Genomic DNA, 22,703 nt, shown 5'->3' on the forward strand with positions numbered 1-22,703 from the left:
TCTATGAACCTTTTCTTTGCGTGTCAGTTGATATCCTTGGCCCTCTCCCAGAAAGTCGGTTGAATGAGAAATTTTATAAATACATCCTAATGATTGGAGACCATTTTACTCGCTGGTTCGAGGCTGCACCCCTACAGAACATCAAGGCTGAGACAATCTGTAGCACTTTCTTAGATCAATGGGTCACCCGATTTGGTGTACCTGAATATATTCACAGTGACAACGGTTCGCAGTTCACATCGCGCCTTTTCGCAGATATGTGCAATAAGCTGCAGTTAACCAGCTCAAGATCTACTCCTTACCACCCGCAAGGAAATGCAAAAGTGGAACGCATAAATCGCACTTTGGAAGATGGGTTGGCAAAGTACTGCGCAGAACGGCATGAAGTTTGGTCTGTTCATCTTCAATCTTTCATGATGGCCTATCGTTCTGCAGTTCATGAGTCGACAGGTCAATCGCCTTTCCGATTAGTTTTTGGGAAAGAAATGCGCATGCCTGTTGATATGCTATATCCAACATTGCCCACTCCAATTGTTGGTCATCGGGATTATGTTTTTCAACGTTTAGTTGAATCTTCCACCATTTTCGAGTCCGTAATTCAGAAAAACGGATGGGAAATGCGCCGACAAAAAGCTATCTTTGACAAAAAGAAGCATGGTCCTTCGTATAAGGAAGGAGACCTGGTGCTTCTTCATTCACCAGTGTGCTCACAGGGTCAAACTCCTAAATTAAAGAGCTTCTGGTCTGGACCTCATTGCGTGAAAAAGGTTATTAACCAAATTAATTTTGTTCTACAAGACGTCAAAACTCAAAAACAACAGATTGCTCATTACGATCGCATTAAACCTTTTACACCATCAGACCAGCGGTTGCGCAGAAATCGTTCCAACCAAACTGTAAGACCAAGTCCTCAACCCATAGTCCCTGAAGACGATGATCTTGTGTTGGTTGATTTATCTGAAAGACAGGCTTCTACCTCTGATAGGTTACAAAACACTACTAACCCTACAAGTTCCGCCATTCCGTCACCGCCAGTTTTTTTGTCAGAAAATCAAAGTGGTTCAGGTTCCACAACAGTTCCTCAACGACCGCGTAGAGCTGTTGCTGATCATGCACGGCATCCAGGATTTTTCCGTTTAGCTTATTTTGATTCAGACAGTGATGTTGAGTGATTTGTTTAGATGCTCTTTGTGCAGCAAGTGTTGCTGTTGTTCACTTGCCTAGTAGATTGCAGTTTCTCTACACTTGTAGGCTATGACATCGAGGAAGTTCTCACAACAAAAATTTACTCGCTTCTTCCGAGTGAACAGTGTACGCCTGATAAATTAAGCACCAAAAACATTACTTTTGGTGGTTTGGTTCTTCATGCGCCCGAAGTTGATATTCAAATGAGTTTTTGCATGTTTCAAGCTTCTTACGCTGTTACCGGATTAGCGCATTCTGCCCGATTTGATGATTCTGTGTATTTAAAAGAGTATTCTCGCCTAGTGCCTACTTTCTATGCATTAGAAACTTGGGTTTGCAGAGCAATTTGGAGTGGTCGCAATTTCAAACTTCCAGGTTTTGCAGATGAAAATTTTAAAATGACTGAGGGGGATCTTTTGTTTGATGGTAGACCATACAAACCTGGCAATTTCAAGGTATTTGACTATTCGTACTCTTTCATGCGTGGTGGCAAGAAAGCTGGAATTTACTTCACCTGGCCTGTGGATTGGATTACCCCAGGTGGATCGAAAATTCACGCATCTGGTGTTATAAACGCAAAATTAACCATCGGCAAAGTAGTCGCAACTTTGGACAAAACCAGCTCTCCATGGTCCTTAATCTTGACAGATCCCAATGAAAGATCCACGTCCTGCAGTTTTCCAGGTTCTGACTTTCAGCATGACTCAATCACCTATTTACCGCATTTCTACGGTCAGTGTGAGATTAAATCAATATTTGAGTTCTCTCCGGAGCATCCTGGCGTTCAGATCTCTTCTGCTGATTCAATGTATTTGAGTGGAAAAACTGCTTCCAGGGATGATTCCCGCGTCTTTTATATAGAACTTCTGAACACAACTGTTAGTGTTTGCTCATATAAGGTCCGACCAACAACCTACTCTGGTGTTTACTTTGTCATTGAACCTATAACGGAGCAACTTCCGGAAATAGATTACAACACAGATGCAATTCCAAACTTAGTCTATGGGACAAAAATTGAGTTTGTGCATGTCAACGCGCATCTTTCGCGTCAACGAATTGTAAATTTCATCAAAAATGAAATTTGCAATACGCGTCAGATGATCTTAAATGGACTCATTTCTTTAGCGTCAAACTTGGACAATCCTAATCTCTTCCTCGGATCCGGTTCCATGTTAGGCATACATGCTGAAAAAGCGGGAGCTGTTCTTTACGTCCACAAATGTGTTAAAGTCGAAGCTCGAATTGCAGACTTCCCCTACTGCACAGAGGAAGTTCCTGTTCTTTTGGGCAATGATACGCAAATTCGTTTCATGAATCCGATAACACAAGTTGTGTATCCAAACTATACTTTGACTGCTTGTGATCCCATAGCACCTTACATGTACCGCACGTCTGAAGGCATCTGGATGCACTATGGAGATGATTATTCGGTCGCACGTACGCCCGAATCTCTAAGTGTTTTCAGCCATCTAGATTTTAGTGATAACTTACCTTCATTACACACCGCTGGTCTCTTTTCTTATCAGAACTTGAGGCAGAGCGCAAAGGCTCGGGTTCTAAAATACTCGCGCCGAACAATTTCGGGACGAGAAGTATATCTTGGTCCTCGCAGCCAATATTCTCATCCTGGTTTAATGCATTTTAATCCAAGCGTTTCCGAAGAACTAGAAAATTTGGCGGCTTGGAAATATTTGATTGATTTGCAATCTGTTGCGAGTGGTGGTTGGTACTACGCCGAGAGGTGCACTGTAATTACGCTAACAACTTTAGCGCTTCTAGGGCTCTTTATCTATATATTGAAACTTGTATTTGCGCTTAGGCTCCTTTCTCATGGAGTTCCTTTCTGGACAGTTTTCCGGCTTCTTAACCCCCTTGCGCCTTTTACGCAGATGCTTCAAAATCACATAAATAATATACACGCATCTGCGCCTGTCAATCATGACCAACTTGTCAATGAAACTGATGGGAACCCTGATAATCGCACTGTAATAGTTGATTCAATTTATCCGTCAGCACAATTAAATTCTGCCCGCTACACAACAAAAATTTAAGCACAGGTTGACTCTTTATCGCCTATAGTGTTCTGTCTTAGAGAAAAAAAAACTGCCGCTTTCTGATTTTTGTCTTTTGCTTCATTCAAAATTTTTTTCTTTTCGTTCATCAATCACTAGCAGCCCTGATGCACTTCTGTACACAAATGATTGACATTGCTTGTTTTAGATGTCGACAAGCTCAGAGTCAATCAACACTATGCCTGCTTCTCCAGGCCCTGATATTCTTCTGGACACAGATCTTCTTTCAGGTGCTTCTTCGCCTGCAATTCCGTTGCTGGACGATAGTATGGACTCTCAAGCAGATACAGGAATAACTGGCAACTGGGCAAGTGATCAGTCGCTTGAGTTCCGTCAAAACCTCTCGCAAAATCGGGATCCTCAGCCGCACACGGATGTCTGCTCATCTGCTTCTTCGGATGAAATGACAATCATCTTTTGTCCGCCTTCCAAAAACATTCCAGTCGTTCAGACTGCTTCTGCAACAGCAGCTTCGGGTTCGAGAAGCAGCCCGCTCGAAGGAAGCAATTCACGCCAGGCTATGGGTCCACCTCGCAACGGTCCCTTACGCCTCAACGGTTTGGTGTATTCAGCAAATTTGCATGCCGTGTTGCGGGTTGTTGAATTTTACCGCAATGGGAAAGTTCGCCTTCAGGATCCTTACAATGCAAGGCGAAGGCCTCTGCTGGATCCTGCGGATCTAGTCGCTATCCCTGTTGACAACTCGGCTGAAAATCGCGACCTTCGAGATCAACTTATTCGACTTCGTCGATCTCGTGAGGCTCACGAGCGTGACCTTTACCAGGCTACCAATGAGATCGACAAACTAAAAGCTCGCATTTCCGAGCTGAATCAAATGCTAGATGATTCTCGGACGGCAAATCGTCTGCTCTCCGCGAAGGTTGTTACGCTGGAGAAAAAACAACCTAAAAAGCCAAAATCCTCTAAGGTCCGCAATGCAGGGGTGAATACGGACACTATGTCTGCCTCTGAGTCCTGTTCAACGACCTGTCGTCACCTCAGAGGTCTCCAAAACGAATTCCGCTCCCTGCGTTCTCAATTACTTCGGGGAAATCATAATCCACAAAACAAGAAAATAAAAAGGAAGCCTCGCTCGCGTTCTTCGAGCTCATCGTCCTCATCGGGTTCGGAGACAGAATAGTGGGACATGAGGACATGTCCTTCCTAAGCGGGGTGATGTAACAGCCCTACCCCATTATTATTCCTTAGGCAGTATAATGTTCCAGCTATTAATCTATTAATCTTATAGCGCCTTTCCGCTCAAGCTTTGTTTTACTTTCGTGCCACTGGACCATAGTGTATTTATTATTGATAACACAATTTGGCACGCAATTTATTTAGCTTTTGCGTGTTTCAAGAGCTAATTGAGAATTTGTTCCGTTGGCCATGTTCCTTCGCCCAAACGACACTTGATACTTTTCTGCTTACAATCCAGTTAGTTGAGCTTTTTCTCAACAAGCTTTTATAAATAACCTATTCAGTTTAATTCAATATTCTAAAAACTTACTTTGTCGATTTTCCAAAGAAAAAGATAGAGCACAGAAAACAAGGTAAGATCAATTAAATTGAAGTTGTTAATTTCAACAAAAAAAAACTAAAACAACCCAATCTCGAATCCCGCATTCGCAATTCAAACGTTCGTTTTTTTTAATACCTACCGGGTTGTTATAATTCGTTCATTCAGTTTCGAATGAAATGCGTGCGTGACGTCATTTTTTGATCTTTGTGGAGCGAGTTTTTTGTTCATTCGCGTGATTAAATTTTTGGTCACACTTGACTTACCTCACTCTCAAAAATGACTTCCTCTTTGAAATTGACTTTTATTTACTTTTTTTTCAAAGAGATAAGGTCAAATGGGTGTGCGTCACTCTAAATGAATGTTATTTGAGAGCAGCTAATAGATGCAGCAAAAACATACAGATTTTTAATCAAAATATAGCATATCAGCCTTCAATGAAAAAACGAATTTTTTTAGTCTGTCTTTTTTACTGTTTTTTTAGACTGCAGATCTGCGAAGCTATTGCGGCTATTTTCTGGCAATCTGCCAGCTATGTTTCGGGTATTTAGGCAGCTAAACAGGCTCTTGGCATAAATTTTCAGAATATCAATTTCCTCATCAGTAAAAATTGACAGTCTTAGCCAGGCATGCAGAATCTCTCTAGCTAACATTCGAGATTTGTGTAAAATTAACTTGCATTTTTCCTGCTTTCAGGTCTTTTTTCTGCGCTGACAACAGCATGGAGACTGAAAATGCCTTCTTCTATATATTCCTATATGGAGTCAGGAGATGATGATGGTGAACTGGATTTGTACAGAAGAAGTGAAATGTACAAATTTGTATTGCAGATACTGAAAGCAATGCTCTCGTATCCGGAAACTTCAGATCCGACTTCGGATAATTTATCTGCAATTAGAGAAATAGCTTTACTTCAAGAGCTGTATATCGGACATAAAAGCAATGAATCCATTTGGATGGCTGTGGTTTTGAATACAGACATTGCAACTTTATTGAATAGAAGACGGTTAATTGTCGCGTTGGAGACTGTGCTTCTGAAGGTGGAAAGCGATGAGCTGAGTTGTGCCAAAATAACCTTGTTAATAAATCTAGTTCTTAAATCTTTACCGACGAACGGAATGGCCTCAAATGTCGAAGCAGCTTTGAATGTGAGTAAATTGGACAGGTCGGATATGGAGAAGTTGATGTTTGTGATGTCACAACTCATTCACAAGTATGCCAGCTATATTGTAGATTTGGTTGGACTTGACACTAATCGGAAACAGGTTCGTCTGAGGCAATTTCAAGATCATGCAAAAACATTTCTTGGTGAAAATGTGCGAAACGCTCATTGTTGCCTAAATAAATTAACTGTTTATCTCTAAATTAGCGAATTCGCAATTTTTTTATTAATAGCCGTTATCATCTTTACTGCTGGCTATTATTGCGGTCATATTTTGTACAATCCAAAGAATTTGGGATTTGTATTGGTGCCCTGCTAATTTTTTTTGAAGTGTATTTGCAACAGGAAAGGATGCGTGTGAAAACCACGTGTTTAAGTCAAACTGCTGAAGAGAATTTAAAAGCAGAGCGATAAGAGTGCTTTTCTGTTGGAGGCTCGTTTTCAAGAGAGCATGAAAAGTAGGTGTGAATAACATTCTCCCCAAGATTAAAAGCAGATTTGGTTCGCGTCTTTTATATTACTTTAGCTGATTTATTCTTGCCAGAATTGGCTGTATTATTGGTTTTCAAGGTATTTTCTTGAAATTTAAACATTTTGAGTAGATACTAGTCGTTTTTCGATAAAATTTTTTTGTTTTCAACTGTTATGGTGATTTTGATAACGTTTTAGATTTTTTCAGCAAATGAATTGAATCATGTGTTTCCGAATGGGATTGAGTGGCAAAAATATTTTTTTTCTTATACGTTTATTGCTGATTTGATAGTTTTTATTTGACTTGATAGTTCCGATTTGATTTTTTGGCGACATAAACAACACAAAATTATTGAAAAATGAGGAAGAAAGTCGACTGATTTTTGCAATTTTTTTTCAATTTCTTGGCCTTTACCAGGCCTTTAAGTTTTTCACCTAGTATGATGACACTTTTACTTTTATTTTTCTTTCTTTCAAAACGGAAATAATATTCTTCGGCTCACTGCTAAGTTGCTCATGACAAATTTATGACAAAAACTTAATGGTTTTCCACTCTTTTCTATCCTTTTATGTTTCTTAGTGTTTATTAATTACCACCGTCAGCCTCTCAACGGCTATTATTTAGGCGCTCTCCTTTTTACTATTCAAATAATTTGAATTGTATTGGGGAGCTGTCTTTTTTAAGCTCTCTATTCACACATTTTCATGATTTTTGAAGTAAAATTGGAATAGTGATTTTCGTCACGGCGAAACAGGAAAGGGAGCGAAAAAGCGATTGGTTTTGCGGCGTGAATTTTTTTCGCTCTAATTTTAAAGGAGAGTGAGAAAAAAGTGTTTGAACAAAAATTCGCTTTCTCGCTAGTGGTTTTTTTGTTCATATGCGGCAATTTCAGTTTGATTTTTACTTATTTTTTTTCGATTTTTTGGATCGGATTTTTTTCTAAATGGTTTTCCCAATCCATTCATAGTTCATTCTACGCCTAGTTTTTTGTTTGAACCAAATTTCCGTTTCTCGCTAGTGGTTTTTTCGTTGACATGGGGCATTTTGACATCGATTTTCTGTTTTTTTTTTTAAATTTTTTGATCTGATTTTTTTTAGAAATGGTTTTCCCAATTCACTCATAGTCCGTTTTAGGTCTTGTTTTTAGTTTAGTCAATGAAATTTCTTTGAATTGTACGTCCGGACTTGCCCTGCTATGTTTTTAAATTCTCTTCACCTTTGATTGCGTTTTTTGTTTGAAAAGTCATGATTTTCACGCTTGACTTCTGACTTACTTCAGTCACTGTTTCAACTGAATGGATTTTAAATTCTTTTATGTATTGAATTACCTAATGTAGTGATTATGGTCAAAGTCGAAAGAGCAGAATCAAAAGAAACTGGATAAACATTTAAAGCCCGGTCATTAAGTCATAGTGCATTAGGTTATCAAAGTTCATTAAAGCGAATGCTAGCTGGCATTAGTATTATGCTTAATAGCCTCCAGTTTAGAAGCTGAATTAAGTCTAATTTTAGAATCTAACCGAATATGCAGAATTTTACACACCAAGTAACAGTACTTTGACACTAAAAAATTAGGTTGATTTCTATCTCCTAATTTTTTTTGTTATTCTGTTGCAATCCCAATGTAACCATTTGAAACCAATTTTTTTGTAGTTATTCTTCATTTTCTTTCTTTTTTGGAGCAGTATCTGTTTCATATCATATTTTGGACAACAAAAAGGAGAGCTTTTAGGTTTGATATATTGTTTTTGTTTGAGGAGTTTTTCTCAAAATTTGGAGCACGTTTTTTTAATATGTCTGAATCCTTGATTTTTTTCATTCATTTCTCCTTAGTTACTTGGCGCTAGATTGTTAGCTTTCTAGTTAGAGAGACTCTACCGTGCACACCAGTCTAAGCTAGAAATTTAATTTCTGCGTGCGTGAAACAGGTTTTTATTAATAGTCGTACAGCGATAGCTGGGGCTATTATTGACCTTCTCTTGGTTTTTTTATTTCAAGATTTTTGTTACGACCATATGATGTCACAACCACTTCAAATCTGCTTTTTGTTTATTCGTTCATGCAATTTCAACTGAAATGCGTGGGTGACGTCATTTCTCACTCTTAGTGGAGCTAGTTTTCATTCGCGTGATTAAGTTTTTGGTCACGCGTGACTTACCTCACCCTCAAAAATGACTTCCTCACTTTGAAATTGACTTTTATTTACTTTAATTCAAAGAGATAAGGTCAATGTGTTGCTCTAATTGGAGGTTATTTAAGAGCAGTTTATAGAGGCAGCAATAACTTATACAGATTTGTTTATCAAAATTTAACATATCATCCTTTAATGAAAAGAGTAATTTTTATCTTTTTTACTGTTTTTTGAGACTGCAGATCTACAAAGCTACTGCGGCTATTTTCTGTCAATCTGTCAGCTATGTTTTATTTTTTCATTAATTTTTTTTATAATGTCTCAGAAATCCAAAACGAAAACTAGTACAAGGCAACGAAATACCAGGCAGATAATTTTTTTAAAAACCAAATCTACCTTTTTCTACCACTGATAAATGGATGCGACATTTAAAAAATTTTTTTTGCTGAATATTTTTTTCCGTCATTTTGTAGCCTTCAGTCTGCTTGTAGGGTTCCGATGATGTTTTTGGTTTAAAGATAGCCCAGCTGTGGTATTTAGGTTGGCAAAATTGGTTATGTAATATGGTCAGCTTTCCGTGTTCATACTTTCTGATGTTTTGAGATTTAGAATCCAGCTAAATAGGTATTGCTCAAGGGGCATTATGCTTAATTAGAGGCTCGAAGCTGCTCTTGGTAATCTTTCAAGTGTTTAATTTGCTTAAAATACTGGGAAGGCTTAAATTCAGGGTGAAAAGGTTTATTAAAGTCTTTCAGCCCAGAATGAGTTTTCTTATTTTGTTGATTTTTTGTCAAATTGTTTTTGATGAAGGTTCTAATTTAAATGTATTTATGCTATCAGAAACGTTTATAATAATTTTTGCTGTATATCTTTCATGCTGATTTGAGCACCAAAAGCTAGTTTTTGCGAGTTTTGGGATATTTTTGTGAGTTTTTTCTTTAAGGAGACAGTGATGCTTTTTCCATTTAGGTTAATGGGTGTTTTTGGCAGCACAAAATGGGGTTTGAAGGTAATAGCTTTGACAATTTGTTTTGACTTTTTAGTAATTTTGGCTAATTTTATAACCAGTTTTTGTTTGTTTCTTCTTGTCTCCTATATGTCCAATAATATCTCCGATTTTCTGAGATTGTTTTTTGTCGGTTTTATGGAGAAATAGGTTCTTTCGAAGAAAATTTTGAATATTTTTATAATGCATTTTTATAGAGGCTAAAAAATTTCTTTGCTGAGCCTGAGAATGAGTTGTTTTTTAAGGTTTATTAGGTCAATGTTGCTTTCGGAGACGTCAAATCCAGGAATCGTTAACAATTTCAAAGCGATGTTTGACAGTTTTCGATGTTTTGCCTTTTTTTCTGCTGCATGCCCAGCAAGATTTCTGTTTGTACGTATATTTCATGTTTTTCTTGAGTTTTGGACAGGAAATGTTGGTTTTAATACCCTTATTACATCTATAGTATTATATTTTTCTCCAATTGTTTTAAACTCTTATCAGTCTGTTTGACTCGTAGTTTAAATCGGTCTTTTCGTTCAGTCGAGAATTTTTCACTTTTCCATTCAATTCTTTGGAGTGTAGTTTAAGACTTCTATGTTTTTTTGCGTGAAACAAAAATAATTGTTTTATCTATATATATCTTATCTATATATAATTACTTTATATAACAGCTTGTTCAAAAACTAAACAAAAAAGAAACGGGATAAACCCTTTAAAGCCAAACTGTAGATGCTCGGTATTTGATCATTGTTCTAATTAGTCTTAGTTGCCAGGTCTAAGGCTTGTTGATAATAATACTATTATCTGTATCCTTTGATTGAGAAACAGGAGTGTGCCTAACTACGAAAGCCAATGGAAATAGCGCGCTTTTTGTCATTTTTTGTGGAACATTTTTTGTTTTTGTTTCGTTCGCGGGGCCATGAAGCAATGTCGTCTATTTTTGCTACTATTTAGCATCTGCCGGCTTTGCTACCTGTTGTTAACGCTACGTAACAACGTCTTGTTGATTTACCACCATTATAAGTTTGATTGTTGTGCCCATTGTGGTCGCGTAGATGAGGAAAGTTATGATAATGCTGAAACCGGAAATAATGTTTCTTCATTGACATATGAAAATTTTGTCGGAACCAAATAAGCGAAATTATATACGGAAAGAGAAGTTCGTAATGAGAGATAGCGGTTTAACCGGAGTGTCAGCAGTACAGTAATATCAATATTGAGTGAAGTCATTTAATTTGTTGTACTTCATAGGTTCAGATGGTGGGCATGCACGAGGACTCAGACAGCGACGATGACGATGAAAATGGAGATAATCGCAAAGGAGAGCAGGTATCAACATCTCTCTTAAGTGTTAAATTATCAACTGTTGGGCTATTAAGGAAACAGTGATCGAAGAGCCGACCTTATCAAAAGAGGATTATGCAGAGTATCGCATAGCAATGGGGGAGCTAGGGTTGCCTATAAAAAATGTGTTCATGACCAGGGTTCCTCTTAATTGTAGAAACGTTTCAAAGGAATGGTTTTTATAGTTCCACCACGAAATTTCAGATCTGTATATTAACCACTGGAATCTAGAGAACGTTTGAAGATCTCTCTTACGTGGATTAAATTTTGCTGTTGAAAAACCTTATCACTAGAGAAGTCTTGTAATGTCTGGTGTTAATTTTATTTCTTGTCTTTTCTAGAGAATGTTTTCTGGCTTTGAGGAGCACCTTATTGATGCAGTTTCTAAGCAGCTGGAGTCTCAAGAGTTTTGTTCGCAACTAATGCCCTCTCTAGCACAGGCAGTGGTTGCAAATTCTTCGTCTGAGAAGATCACACTTCATTTTTGTTCTCTCATCTACAGCTTGCACAGGATCAATGCTAAGTCCAGGTAAGATTGCCAATTGGGGGACCTTCAGGTTTAAGACAACTATGCGGGGGTGGTGCTATGGTGAAAATGAGCAGAAGTTCCTTGTCGGTAGCTTCTGAAGCTTATGCAAGTTGAAAAAATGATTCCAGTTAATTTGACGATAATTTGCTGTGATATTTTTTGGAAAGTGTTATTAATAGCCGCCCTCATCTTCTCAGCCGGCTATTATAGCGCTCCTATTTTTTTTACAATTCAAAGAATTTGAATTGTATTGGGGCGCTGTCTTTTTTTTTAAGATCTGTTCACACATTTTCATGATTTTTGAAGTCAAATTGGAGTGGTGATTTTGGTCACGCCGAAACAGGAAATGGAGCGAAAAAGCTAGTGGTTTTGCGGCGTGAATTTTTTTCGCTCTAATTTTAAAGTAGAGTGAGAAAACGGTGTTTGAACAAAAATTCGGTTTCTCGGTAGTGGTTTTTTGTTCACATGCGGCAATTTCACTCCGATTTTTACTGTTTTTTCGATTTTTTGGATCGGATTTTTTTCTAACTAGTTTTCCCAATCCATTCACAGCCCATTCTGGACCTAGTTTTTTTTTAGAATCAAAATTACATATCTCACTAGTGGTTTTTTGTTCTCCCTAGCAGCATTTTGAAATTGATTTTGTTTTTTTTTTATCTGATTTTTTAGAAATGGTTTTCCCAATTCACTCATTGTCCGTTCTAGGTCTAGTTGTTTGTTAAGTCAATGAAAATTCTTTGAATTGTACGTCAGGACTTGTCCTGCTATGTTTTTTTACTTCGTCGAATAAAAAAATGTTTCGCTTTACCTAATTTTGCCGCCTTTTCAACATTTTGCGTGAAATCTTTTTGACTTCTCTAGGTTAGTTTCTCTCTTCTCTCATTCTGCTAAAAGTGATTTTGAACATCAGTTGCTCAGCAAAGCAATTCAAAATGAACAGAGTTAGTACAAAAATGGATGTCAGAAATAGAAACGGGATAAACCCATAAAGCCCAATTTTAGATGCCCGCTATTTGAACGTCGTTCCTATAAGTCTTATTTACCATCTCTAATGCTTATTGTTATTGATAGGAGCCCCTGTAGCCTCTCTCTAAGAAACAGAAGTATGTTCAACTACGAAATGCCATCAAAATAAATCGGACTTAAAAAAATGTTTTTGTACAAAAATCTTTTTTTTTTCAATATCTTCTGTTATTTCAATCCCAATCATGCTTATTGGAATCAACGGCGGCTATTTTCCGGCAATCTGCCGGGTATGTTTGAGAGATAGGAGTTGATGCATAATGAATGAGTGTTTTCAGGGCCCTATTCTTGCTTCCCTCCATGCGTGGCTTGCTGAAGCAGATTTGGAGAACTATAACCTCAACACAGGGCCAATCATTATCAGGGTAAGGGGTCTCTATGCGCATTTATATTATTGACTGTATTGATTTGACTCGAGAATACTTTACACATTATCATAGAATGAACAACATTGATTTCCAGTCTGTTTTTAAAATGTAAATTTGAATCACTGAATGACAAATGGAGCCGAAGAAACGAGTAACAACCAGGTTAATCTTTATGGCGGACATCAATGTTAGCTTTGTTTAGGCAGAAAATGTCAATGCTCCAACAGTTGAAAAGTGCACACCTTTTGCCAAGCGGTGAAACAATCAGACCAATAGATTACACCAGTCACATGTTTCTACCAACAGTCGCCTCCTTCTGTCGACTTACAACTCTCTTGCTAATCACGGTAGACGATAAGGAACTGTTTGACGCAAACTCCGGTGGATTACCCTTCACTCAAGGTGAAACTCTGAACATTATAACCCACTTGAAGGACGCAGCTCTAGGATTGATTGAGATCATCCACCCTGAATCGGGTGGTGGTTATGGTATGATGCACAGATCGCAAGGATTTTCATCATCAAACGGAAGTTCAAACTCTGGAAGTAGCAAGATTAGCCATCTCCAGAGGTGCTCCATTGTGCTAAAGGTGAGTTTTATGCGAAGTGAATTGAGACCGTTTGTCCAGCTCTGCTTTAAGCAGCCAATTTTAATATTTTTGTATAAAATTGTAGTTTTAATTGCTCTTGAACGAACTTTGAAACAATTATTACAATCGTGTCTTTTTATACAAAAGTTTTTCCCTTTTTAAAAACTTAAATGGTTCTAATTCAAATCAACAGTCCTCTAATTGAGTTTAACGTCCCCCTCTCGATCGTTAATTTCATCAATTGCGTTCTCCTGAGCGATTTGGTTTTTCTAGTGCCTTTTTAACGCGTGTTTTCTTACGTTGTGAGGCAATATACAAAATAAGTGAACTATAATAAACTCAAGTATCATTGAAGTTAACCCCATTAATCTTCTCTCTGTTTTAAGTTGGCTACAATAAACCCACCGCAATTCGATGAATTTTTTCGTTCATTTTTAACAGCCGCGAAGCGAATAGCGGCTATTATTGGGGACATCGTGGTTTTTTAGTACAATTCAAAGAATTTGAATTGTATTGAAGCGCTGCCTTTTTTTTTTGAAGATCTGTTCACACACTTTCCTGATTTTCGAAGTCAAATTGGAGTAGTGATTTTGGTCACGCCGAAACAGCAAGTGGAGTGAAAAAGCGAGTGGTTTTGCGGCGTGAAATTCTTTTGCTCTAACTTTGAAGTAGAGTGAGAAAACGGTGTTTGAGCAAAAATTCGCTTTCTCGCTAGTGGTTTTTGTTCACATGCGGCAATTTCAGTTTGATATTTACTGTTTTTTCAATTTTTTGGATCAGATTTTTTCCTTAGGCAATTTCCCAATCCATTTATAGCTCATTCTAGGCTTAGTTTTTTGCTTGAACTAAGTTTCGGTTTTTTGCTAGTGGTTTTTTATTCACATGCGACATTTTTACATTAATTTTGTTTTTTTTCAATTTAATCTGATTTTTTAGAAATGGTTTTCCCAGTTCACTCATAGTCCATTCTAGGTCTAATCGTTTTTGTCAATATAGAGTCTTTGAATTGTACGCCAGGACTTGTCATGCTATGTTTTTTAATTCGTCGTCTCCATCGATGATTCTTACGACTTGACTTATTACAATTGACTTTTCAATGACTTCCGTGACTTCTACTGCTTTGCAATTAAAATTTGTGTGCGTGAGGTCATTTCTGCTTTTAGGTCAATTGCGTGACTTACCTCACTCGAAAAGTGACTTGTGAACTCACTTAATGGAACTTTAAATTTTATGAACGTTTACTTGTTAGAGATCAAGCGTGTGCATCTAATCAGTAGTGCAAAACTTATATGCTCTAATTCTTGAGTATTAGTCTCGATTTTTTTTATTTCGAAAATCAATTTTGAAGAAGCTCTTTTATGGATTTTTCCTTGTAGACCGTATGTGTCATAAAATTGAGAGTCCGAATCTAACCCAAAAAGTCTAGTGGTGGTCGATTAAAGGACTGGTGGTCGATATGTCTATCTTATTAAATGCTCTCAATCAAAGTTTGTAGCAATTATATTAATCCTGTCGGTTTTTTATGCAATTTTTTGCTTGACCGATTTTTCGTCTGACGCTTTTGACTTTTCGTCCTCAGAAACGGGATAAACAGGTAGCACCCAGTGGGCATTAAGTGCTCTTAGAGCTTTTCAGCTCTGTTTCAGCTCACTGTTTTGGAAACCTATACTTATGTTGTGAAGGGCGGTTCCTAGAGGTAGGAGACACCACCCCACCCCCACTGTTGCCCCCCCCCCCACTATTGCTCCCCACAACCAACTGGTGCCCACCCCCTCCCCATCAGTCCCCCGGAGCACCCCCCCCCCCCCGTGGCTCCGTTCGAACAACCGATTGCTAAAAACACTAATAACTACTTTTCACAAGCTTTTTGAAAATTTTTGTGAGTTTTTTCAGCCCTAGGTGTCAAAAAGTTTCTAGGATTTTATATTAGGTTACTGCATAGTTTCTAGTGGTATTGGAATGGTTTCAACATTTTAACATCACGAGTTTTAGCATATTTTTAACAAGACGTGCAAATTTCATAAATTTTTTGACAATTATTTTTCATTATTCACTTCTTACCAGATGCGGGGGCCCGAAACGTCCTTAAAGGTTTCTTAATAGGTCACTGAAAAAATTTTATATGCCATGGATTAGCTTTCAATTTTTTATTGACAAATCTTTTTAATAAAACTTGCATTTTCAACTTTTTTTGACATTGTCATTATTCAGGTTTTTCAGACTAACAGAAGATCTCCGTTAGGGTTTGATAATAAGTTACTGCAAAAGTTTTTTGCCATGGAATAGCTTTCAAGTTTTTCTTATGACAAATCTTATCGATTTTTTTTTATAATACTTGCATTTTTTTAACTTTTGAAAATCTAAGTCGGTTTTTAGGTTTCTCTAGCATCAAGAGCTGATGAACCTCCGCTAGGGTTTGACATTAGGTCACTGTATAGCTTCATAATATAATGAAATAATTTTCAAGATCTTAACACCACGATTTTTAGCCTTTATACAAAACTTGCAATTTTTCATTTTTTTGACAATTTCATTATTCAGGTTTATCAGCCCAACAGAAAATCTCCGTTAGGGTTTGATAATAAGTTACTGCAAAAGTTTCATTTGCCATGGAATAGCTTTCAAGTTTTTAATATGACAAATCTTATCGATTTTTTTTAATAATACTTGCATTTTTTTCAAGTTTTGAAAATCTTAGTCGGTTTTTAGGTTTCTCCAGCCTCACGAGCCGAGAAACCTTCTCTAGGTTTTGACAATAGGTTATTGTAGTTTCTAAATAAGATGGAATGTTTTACAAGATCTCAACACCACGAATTTTATCTTTTTTTTTTACAAAACTTGCGATTTTTTCAATTTTTTTGACATTTTCATTATTCAGGTTTATCAGCCCAACAGAAAATCTCCGTTAGGGTTTGATAATAAGTTACTGCAAAAGTTTTGTTTGCCATGGAATAGCTTTCAAGATTTTAATATGACAAATCTTATCAATTTTTTATAATACTTGCATTTTTTTCAAGGTTTGAAAATCTTAGTCGGTTTTTTGGTTTCTCCAGCATCAAGAGCTGATGAACCTCCGCTAGGGTTTGACATTGGGTTACTGTATAGCGTCATAATGTAATGAAATAATTTTCAAGATCTCAACACCACGAATTTTAGCCTTTGTACAAAACTTGCAATTTTTCATTTTTTTGACATTTTCATTTCAGGTTTATCAGCCCAACAGAAAATCTCTGTTAGGGTTTGATAATAAGTTACTGCAAAAGTTTCATTTGCCATGGAATAGCTTTCAAGAAATTATTATGACAAATCTTATCGATTTTTTTTATAATACTTGCATTTTTTTCAAGTTTTGAAAATCTTAGTCGGTTTTTTGGTTTCTCCAGGATCAAGAGCTGATGAACCTCGCTAAGGTTGACATTAGGTTTCTGTATAGCTTCTTAATGTAAAAAAATATTTTTCAAGATTTCAACACCATGTTTTTTGGCATTTTTTTTTTCACAAAACTTGCATTTCTTCTTTTTTGACACTGTCATTAATCATGTTTTTCAGCCTTACGGAAAATCTCCGTTAGGGTTTGATAATAAGTTATTGCAAACGTTTTATTTGCCATGGAGTAGCTTTCAATTTTGTAATATGACAAATCTTAGCGATTTTTTTTAAAAACTTGCATTTTTTTCAAGTGTTTTGAAAATCTTCGTCGGTTTTTAGGTTTCTCCAGCCTCACGAGCCGAGGAACCTTCTCTAGGGTTTGACAATAGGTTATTGTAGTTTCTAAATAAGATGGAATGTTTTACAAGATCTCAACACCACGAATTTTATCTTTTTTTTTTTACAAAACTTGCGATTTTTTCAATTTTTTTGACATCTTCATTATTCAGGTTTATCAGCCAAACAGAAAATCTCCGCTAGGTTTTGATAGTAAGTTACTGCAAAAGTTTCATTTGCCATGGAATAGCTTTCAAGAAATTAATATGACAAATCTTATCGATTTTGTTTATAATACTTGCATTTTTTTCAAGTTTTGAAAATCTTAGTCGGTTTTAAGGTTTCTCCAGCACCAAGAGCTGATGAACCTCCGCTCGGGTTTGACATTAGGTTACTGTATAGCTTCTTAATGTAATGAAATAATTTTGAAGATCTCAACACCACGAATTTTAGCCTTTTTTGTACAAAACTTGCAATTTTTCATTTTTTTGACATTTTCATTATTCAGGTTTATCAGCCCAACAGAAAATCTCCGTTAGGGTTTGATAATAAGTTACTGCAAAAGTTTCGTTTGCCATGGAATAGCTTTCAAGATTTTAATATGACAAATCTTATCGATTTTTTATAATACTTGCATTTTTTTCAAGGTTTGAAAATCTTAGTCGGTTTTTTGGTTTCTCCAGCATCAAGAGCTGATGAACCTCCGCTAGGGTTTGACATTAGGTTACTGTATAGCTTCATAATGTAATGAAATAATTTTCAAGATCTCAACACCATGATTTTTGGCGTTTTTTTTCTACAAAACTTGCATTTTTTCTTTTTTTTGACACTGTCATTAATCATGTTTTTCAGCCTTACGGAAAATCTCCGTTAGGGTTTGATAATGAGTTATTGCAAACGTTTTATTTGCCATGGAGTAGCTTTCAATTTTTTAATATGACAAATCTTAGCGATTTTTTTTAAAAATTTATTTTTTTCAAGTGTTTTGAAAATCTTCGTCGGTTTTTAGGTTTCTCCAGCCTCTCGAGCCGAGGAACCTTCTCTAGGGTTTGACAATGGGTTATTGTAGTTTCTAAATAAGATGGAATGTTTTACAAGATCTCAACACCACGAATTTTATCTTTTTTTTTACAAAACTTGCGATTTTTTCAATTTTTGACATCTTCATTATTCAGGTTTATCAGCCCAACAGAAAATCTCCGCTAGGGTTTGATAGTAAGTTACTGCAAAAGTTTCATTTGCCATGGAATAGCTTTGAAGTTTTTAATATGACAAATCTTATCGATTTTTTTAATAATGCTTGCATTTTTTTCAAGTTTTGAAAATCTTAGTCGGTTTTTAGGTTTCTCCAGCATCAAGAGCTGATGAACCTCCGCTAGGGTTTGACATTAGGTTACTGTTTAGCTTCCTAATGTAATGAAATAATTTTCAAGATCTAAACACCACGAATTTTAGCCTTTTTTGTACAGAACTTGCAATTTTTAATTTTTTTGACATTTTCATTATTCAGGTTTATCAGCCCAACAGAAAATCTCCGTTAGGGTTTGATAATAAGTTACTGCAAAAGTTTCGTTTGCCATGGAATAGCTTTCAAGATTTTAATATGACAAATCTTATCGATTTTTTATAATACTTGCATTTTTTTCAAGGTTTGAAAATCTTAGTCGGTTTTTTGGTTTCTCCAGCATCAAGAGCTGATGAACCTCCGCTAGGGTTTGACATTAGGTTACTGTATAGCTTCATAATGTAATGAAATAATTTTCAAGATCTCAACACCATGATTTTTGGCGTTTTTTTTCTACAAAACTTGCATTTTTTCTTTTTTTTGACACTGTCATTAATCATGTTTTTCAGCCTTACGGAAAATCTCCGTTAGGGTTTGATAATGAGTTATTGCAAACGTTTTATTTGCCATGGAGTAGCTTTCAATTTTTTAATATGACAAATCTTAGCGATTTTTTTTAAAAATTTATTTTTTTCAAGTGTTTTGAAAATCTTCGTCGGTTTTTAGGTTTCTCCAGCCTCTCGAGCCGAGGAACCTTCTCTAGGGTTTGACAATGGGTTATTGTAGTTTCTAAATAAGATGGAATGTTTTACAAGATCTCAACACCACGAATTTTATCTTTTTTTTTACAAAACTTGCGATTTTTTCAATTTTTGACATCTTCATTATTCAGGTTTATCAGCCCAACAGAAAATCTCCGCTAGGGTTTGATAGTAAGTTACTGCAAAAGTTTCATTTGCCATGGAATAGCTTTGAAGTTTTTAATATGACAAATCTTATCGATTTTTTTAATAATACTTGCATTTTTTTCAAGTTTTGAAAATCTTAGTCGGTTTTTAGGTTTCTCCAGCATCAAGAGCTGATGAACCTCCGCTAGGGTTTGACATTAGGTTACTGTTTAGCTTCCTAATGTAATGAAATAATTTTCAAGATCTCAACACCACGAAATTTAGCCTTTTTTGTACGAAACTTGCAATTTTTCGTTTTTTTGACATTTTCATTATTCAGGTTTATCAGCCCAACAGAAAATCTCCGTTAGGGTTTGATAAGTTACTGCAAAAGTTTCGTTTGCCATGGAATAGCTTTCAAGATTTTAATATGACAAATCTTATCGATTTTTTTTTATAAAACTTGCATTTTTAAGTTTTGAAAATCTTAGTCGGTTTTTAGGTTTCTCCAGCATCAAGAGCTGATGAACCTCCGCTCGGGTTTGACATTAGGTTACTGTATAGCTTCCTAATGTAATGAAATAATTTTCAAGATCTCAACACCACGAAATTTAGCCTTTTTTGTACGAAACTTGCAATTTTTCGTTTTTTTGACATTTTCATTATTCAGGTTTATCAGCCCAACAGAAAATCTCCATCAGGGTTTGATAATAAGTTACTGCAAAAGTTTTTTTTGCCATGAGATAGCTTTCAAGTTTTTAATATGACAAATCTTATCGATTTTTTTTTATAAAACTTGCATTTTTAAGTTTTGAAAATCTTAGTCGGTTTTTAGGTTTCTCCAGCATCAAGAGCTGATGAACCTCCGCTCGGGTTTGACATTAGGTTACTGTATAGCTTCCTAATGTAATGAAATAATTTTCAAGATCTCAACACCACGAAATTTAGCCTTTTTTGTACGAAACTTGCAATTTTTCGTTTTTTTGACATTTTCATTATTCAGGTTTATCAGCCCAACAGAAAATCTCCGTTAGGGTTTGATAAGTTACTGCAAAAGTTTCGTTTGCCATGGAATAGCTTTCAAGATTTTAATATGACAAATCTTATCGATTTTTTATAATACTTGCATTTTTTTCAAGGTTTGAAAATCTTAGTCGGTTTTTTGGTTTCTCCAGCATCAAGAGCTGATGAACCTCCGCTAGGGTTTGACATTAGGTTACTGTATAGCTTCATAATGTAATGAAATAATTTTCAAGATCTCAACACCATGATTTTTGGCGTTTTTTTTCTACAAAACTTGCATTTTTTCTTTTTTTTGACACTGTCATTAATCATGTTTTTCAGCCTTACGGAAAATCTCCGTTAGGGTTTGATAATGAGTTATTGCAAACGTTTTATTTGCCATGGAGTAGCTTTCAATTTTTTAATATGACAAATCTTAGCGATTTTTTTTAAAAATTTATTTTTTTCAAGTGTTTTGAAAATCTTCGTCGGTTTTTAGGTTTCTCCAGCCTCTCGAGCCGAGGAACCTTCTCTAGGGTTTGACAATGGGTTATTGTAGTTTCTAAATAAGATGGAATGTTTTACAAGATCTCAACACCACGAATTTTATCTTTTTTTTTACAAAACTTGCGATTTTTTCAATTTTTGACATCTTCATTATTCAGGTTTATCAGCCCAACAGAAAATCTCCGCTAGGGTTTGATAGTAAGTTACTGCAAAAGTTTCATTTGCCATGGAATAGCTTTGAAGTTTTTAATATGACAAATCTTATCGATTTTTTTTAATAATACTTGCATTTTTTTCAAGTTTTGAAAATCTTAGTCGGTTTTTAGGTTTCTCCAGCATCAAGAGCTGATGAACCTCCGCTAGGGTTTGACATTAGGTTACTGTTTAGCTTCCTAATGTAATGAAATAATTTTCAAGATCTCAACACCACGAAATTTAGCCTTTTTTGTACGAAACTTGCAATTTTTCGTTTTTTTGACATTTTCATTATTCAGGTTTATCAGCCCAACAGAAAATCTCCGTTAGGGTTTGATAAGTTACTGCAAAAGTTTCGTTTGCCATGGAATAGCTTTCAAGATTTTAATATGACAAATCTTATCGATTTTTTTTTATAAAACTTGCATTTTTAAGTTTTGAAAATCTTAGTCGGTTTTTAGGTTTCTCCAGCATCAAGAGCTGATGAACCTCCGCTCGGGTTTGACATTAGGTTACTGTATAGCTTCCTAATGTAATGAAATAATTTTCAAGATCTCAACACCACGAAATTTAGCCTTTTTTGTACGAAACTTGCAATTTTTCGTTTTTTTGACATTTTCATTATTCAGGTTTATCAGCCCAACAGAAAATCTCCATCAGGGTTTGATAATAAGTTACTGCAAAAGTTTTTTTTGCCATGAGATAGCTTTCAAGTTTTTAATATGACAAATCTTATCGATTTTTTTTTATAAAACTTGCATTTTTAAGTTTTGAAAATCTTAGTCGGTTTTTAGGTTTCTCCAGCATCAAGAGCTGATGAACCTCCGCTCGGGTTTGACATTAGGTTACTGTATAGCTTCCTAATGTAATGAAATAATTTTCAAGATCTCAACACCACGAAATTTAGCCTTTTTTGTACGAAACTTGCAATTTTTCGTTTTTTTGACATTTTCATTATTCAGGTTTATCAGCCCAACAGAAAATCTCCGTTAGGGTTTGATAAGTTACTGCAAAAGTTTCGTTTGCCATGGAATAGCTTTCAAGATTTTAATATGACAAATCTTATCGATTTTTTTTATAATACTTGCATTATTTTCAAGTTTTGAAAACTTAGTCGGTTTTTTGGTTTCTCCAGCATCAAGAGCTGATGAACCTCCGCTAAGGTTTGGCATTAGGTTTCTGTATAGCTTCTTAATGTAATAAAATATTTTGCAAGATTTCAACACCATGATTTTTGGCATTTTTTTTACAAAACTTGCATTTTTTCTTTTTTTTGACACTGTCATTAGTCATGTTTTTCAGCCTTACGGAAAATCTCCGTTAGGGTTTGATAATAAGTTATTGCAAACGTTTTATTTGCCATGGAGTAGCTTTCAATTTTTTAATATGACAAATCTCAGCGATTTTTTTTAAAAACTTATATTTTTTTCAAGTGTTTTGAAAATCTTCGTCGGTGTTTAGGTTTCTCCAGCCTCTCGAGCCGAGGAACCTTCTCTAGGGCTTGACAATGGGTTATTGTAGTTTCTAAATAAGATGGAATGTTTTACAAGATCTCAACACCACGAATTTTACCCTTTTTTTTTTACAAAACTTGCGATTTTTTCAATTTTTTTAACATCTTCATTATTCAGGTTTATCAGCCCAACAGAAAATCTCCGCTAGGGTTTGATAATAAGTTACTGCAAAAGTTTCGTTTGCCATGGAATAGCTTTCAAGATTTTAATATGACAAATCTTATCGAT

At 35.7% G+C, this 22,703-nt stretch overlaps 2 protein-coding genes across 3 annotated transcripts in view; both read left to right on the forward strand.

Moving 5' to 3' along the window:
- LOC142339364 (protein LZIC-like) overlaps positions 1 to 22,703 on the forward strand; it is a 206,333-nt gene that overhangs the window by 91,032 nt on the left and 92,598 nt on the right. The gene's annotated exons all lie outside the window — the stretch shown is intronic.
- Positions 1 to 22,703, forward strand: part of LOC142339363 (ubiquitin-protein ligase E3C-like) — a 52,247-nt gene that overhangs the window by 8,447 nt on the left and 21,097 nt on the right. Inside the window, exons 6-10 of the mRNA XM_075389364.1 lie at positions 5,470 to 6,038; positions 10,778 to 10,855; positions 11,212 to 11,399; positions 12,701 to 12,787; positions 12,993 to 13,380. Of these exons, the coding sequence (XP_075245479.1) occupies positions 5,470 to 6,038; positions 10,778 to 10,855; positions 11,212 to 11,399; positions 12,701 to 12,787; positions 12,993 to 13,380 (1,310 nt within the window). The remainder of the gene's footprint in view (positions 1 to 5,469; positions 6,039 to 10,777; positions 10,856 to 11,211; positions 11,400 to 12,700; positions 12,788 to 12,992; positions 13,381 to 22,703) is intronic.

Source organism: Convolutriloba macropyga, chromosome 5 (genome assembly GCF_964194025.1).
Source record: "Convolutriloba macropyga chromosome 5, txConMacr16.3, whole genome shotgun sequence".
NCBI classification, from domain to species: Eukaryota; Metazoa; Xenacoelomorpha; order Acoela; family Convolutidae; genus Convolutriloba; species Convolutriloba macropyga.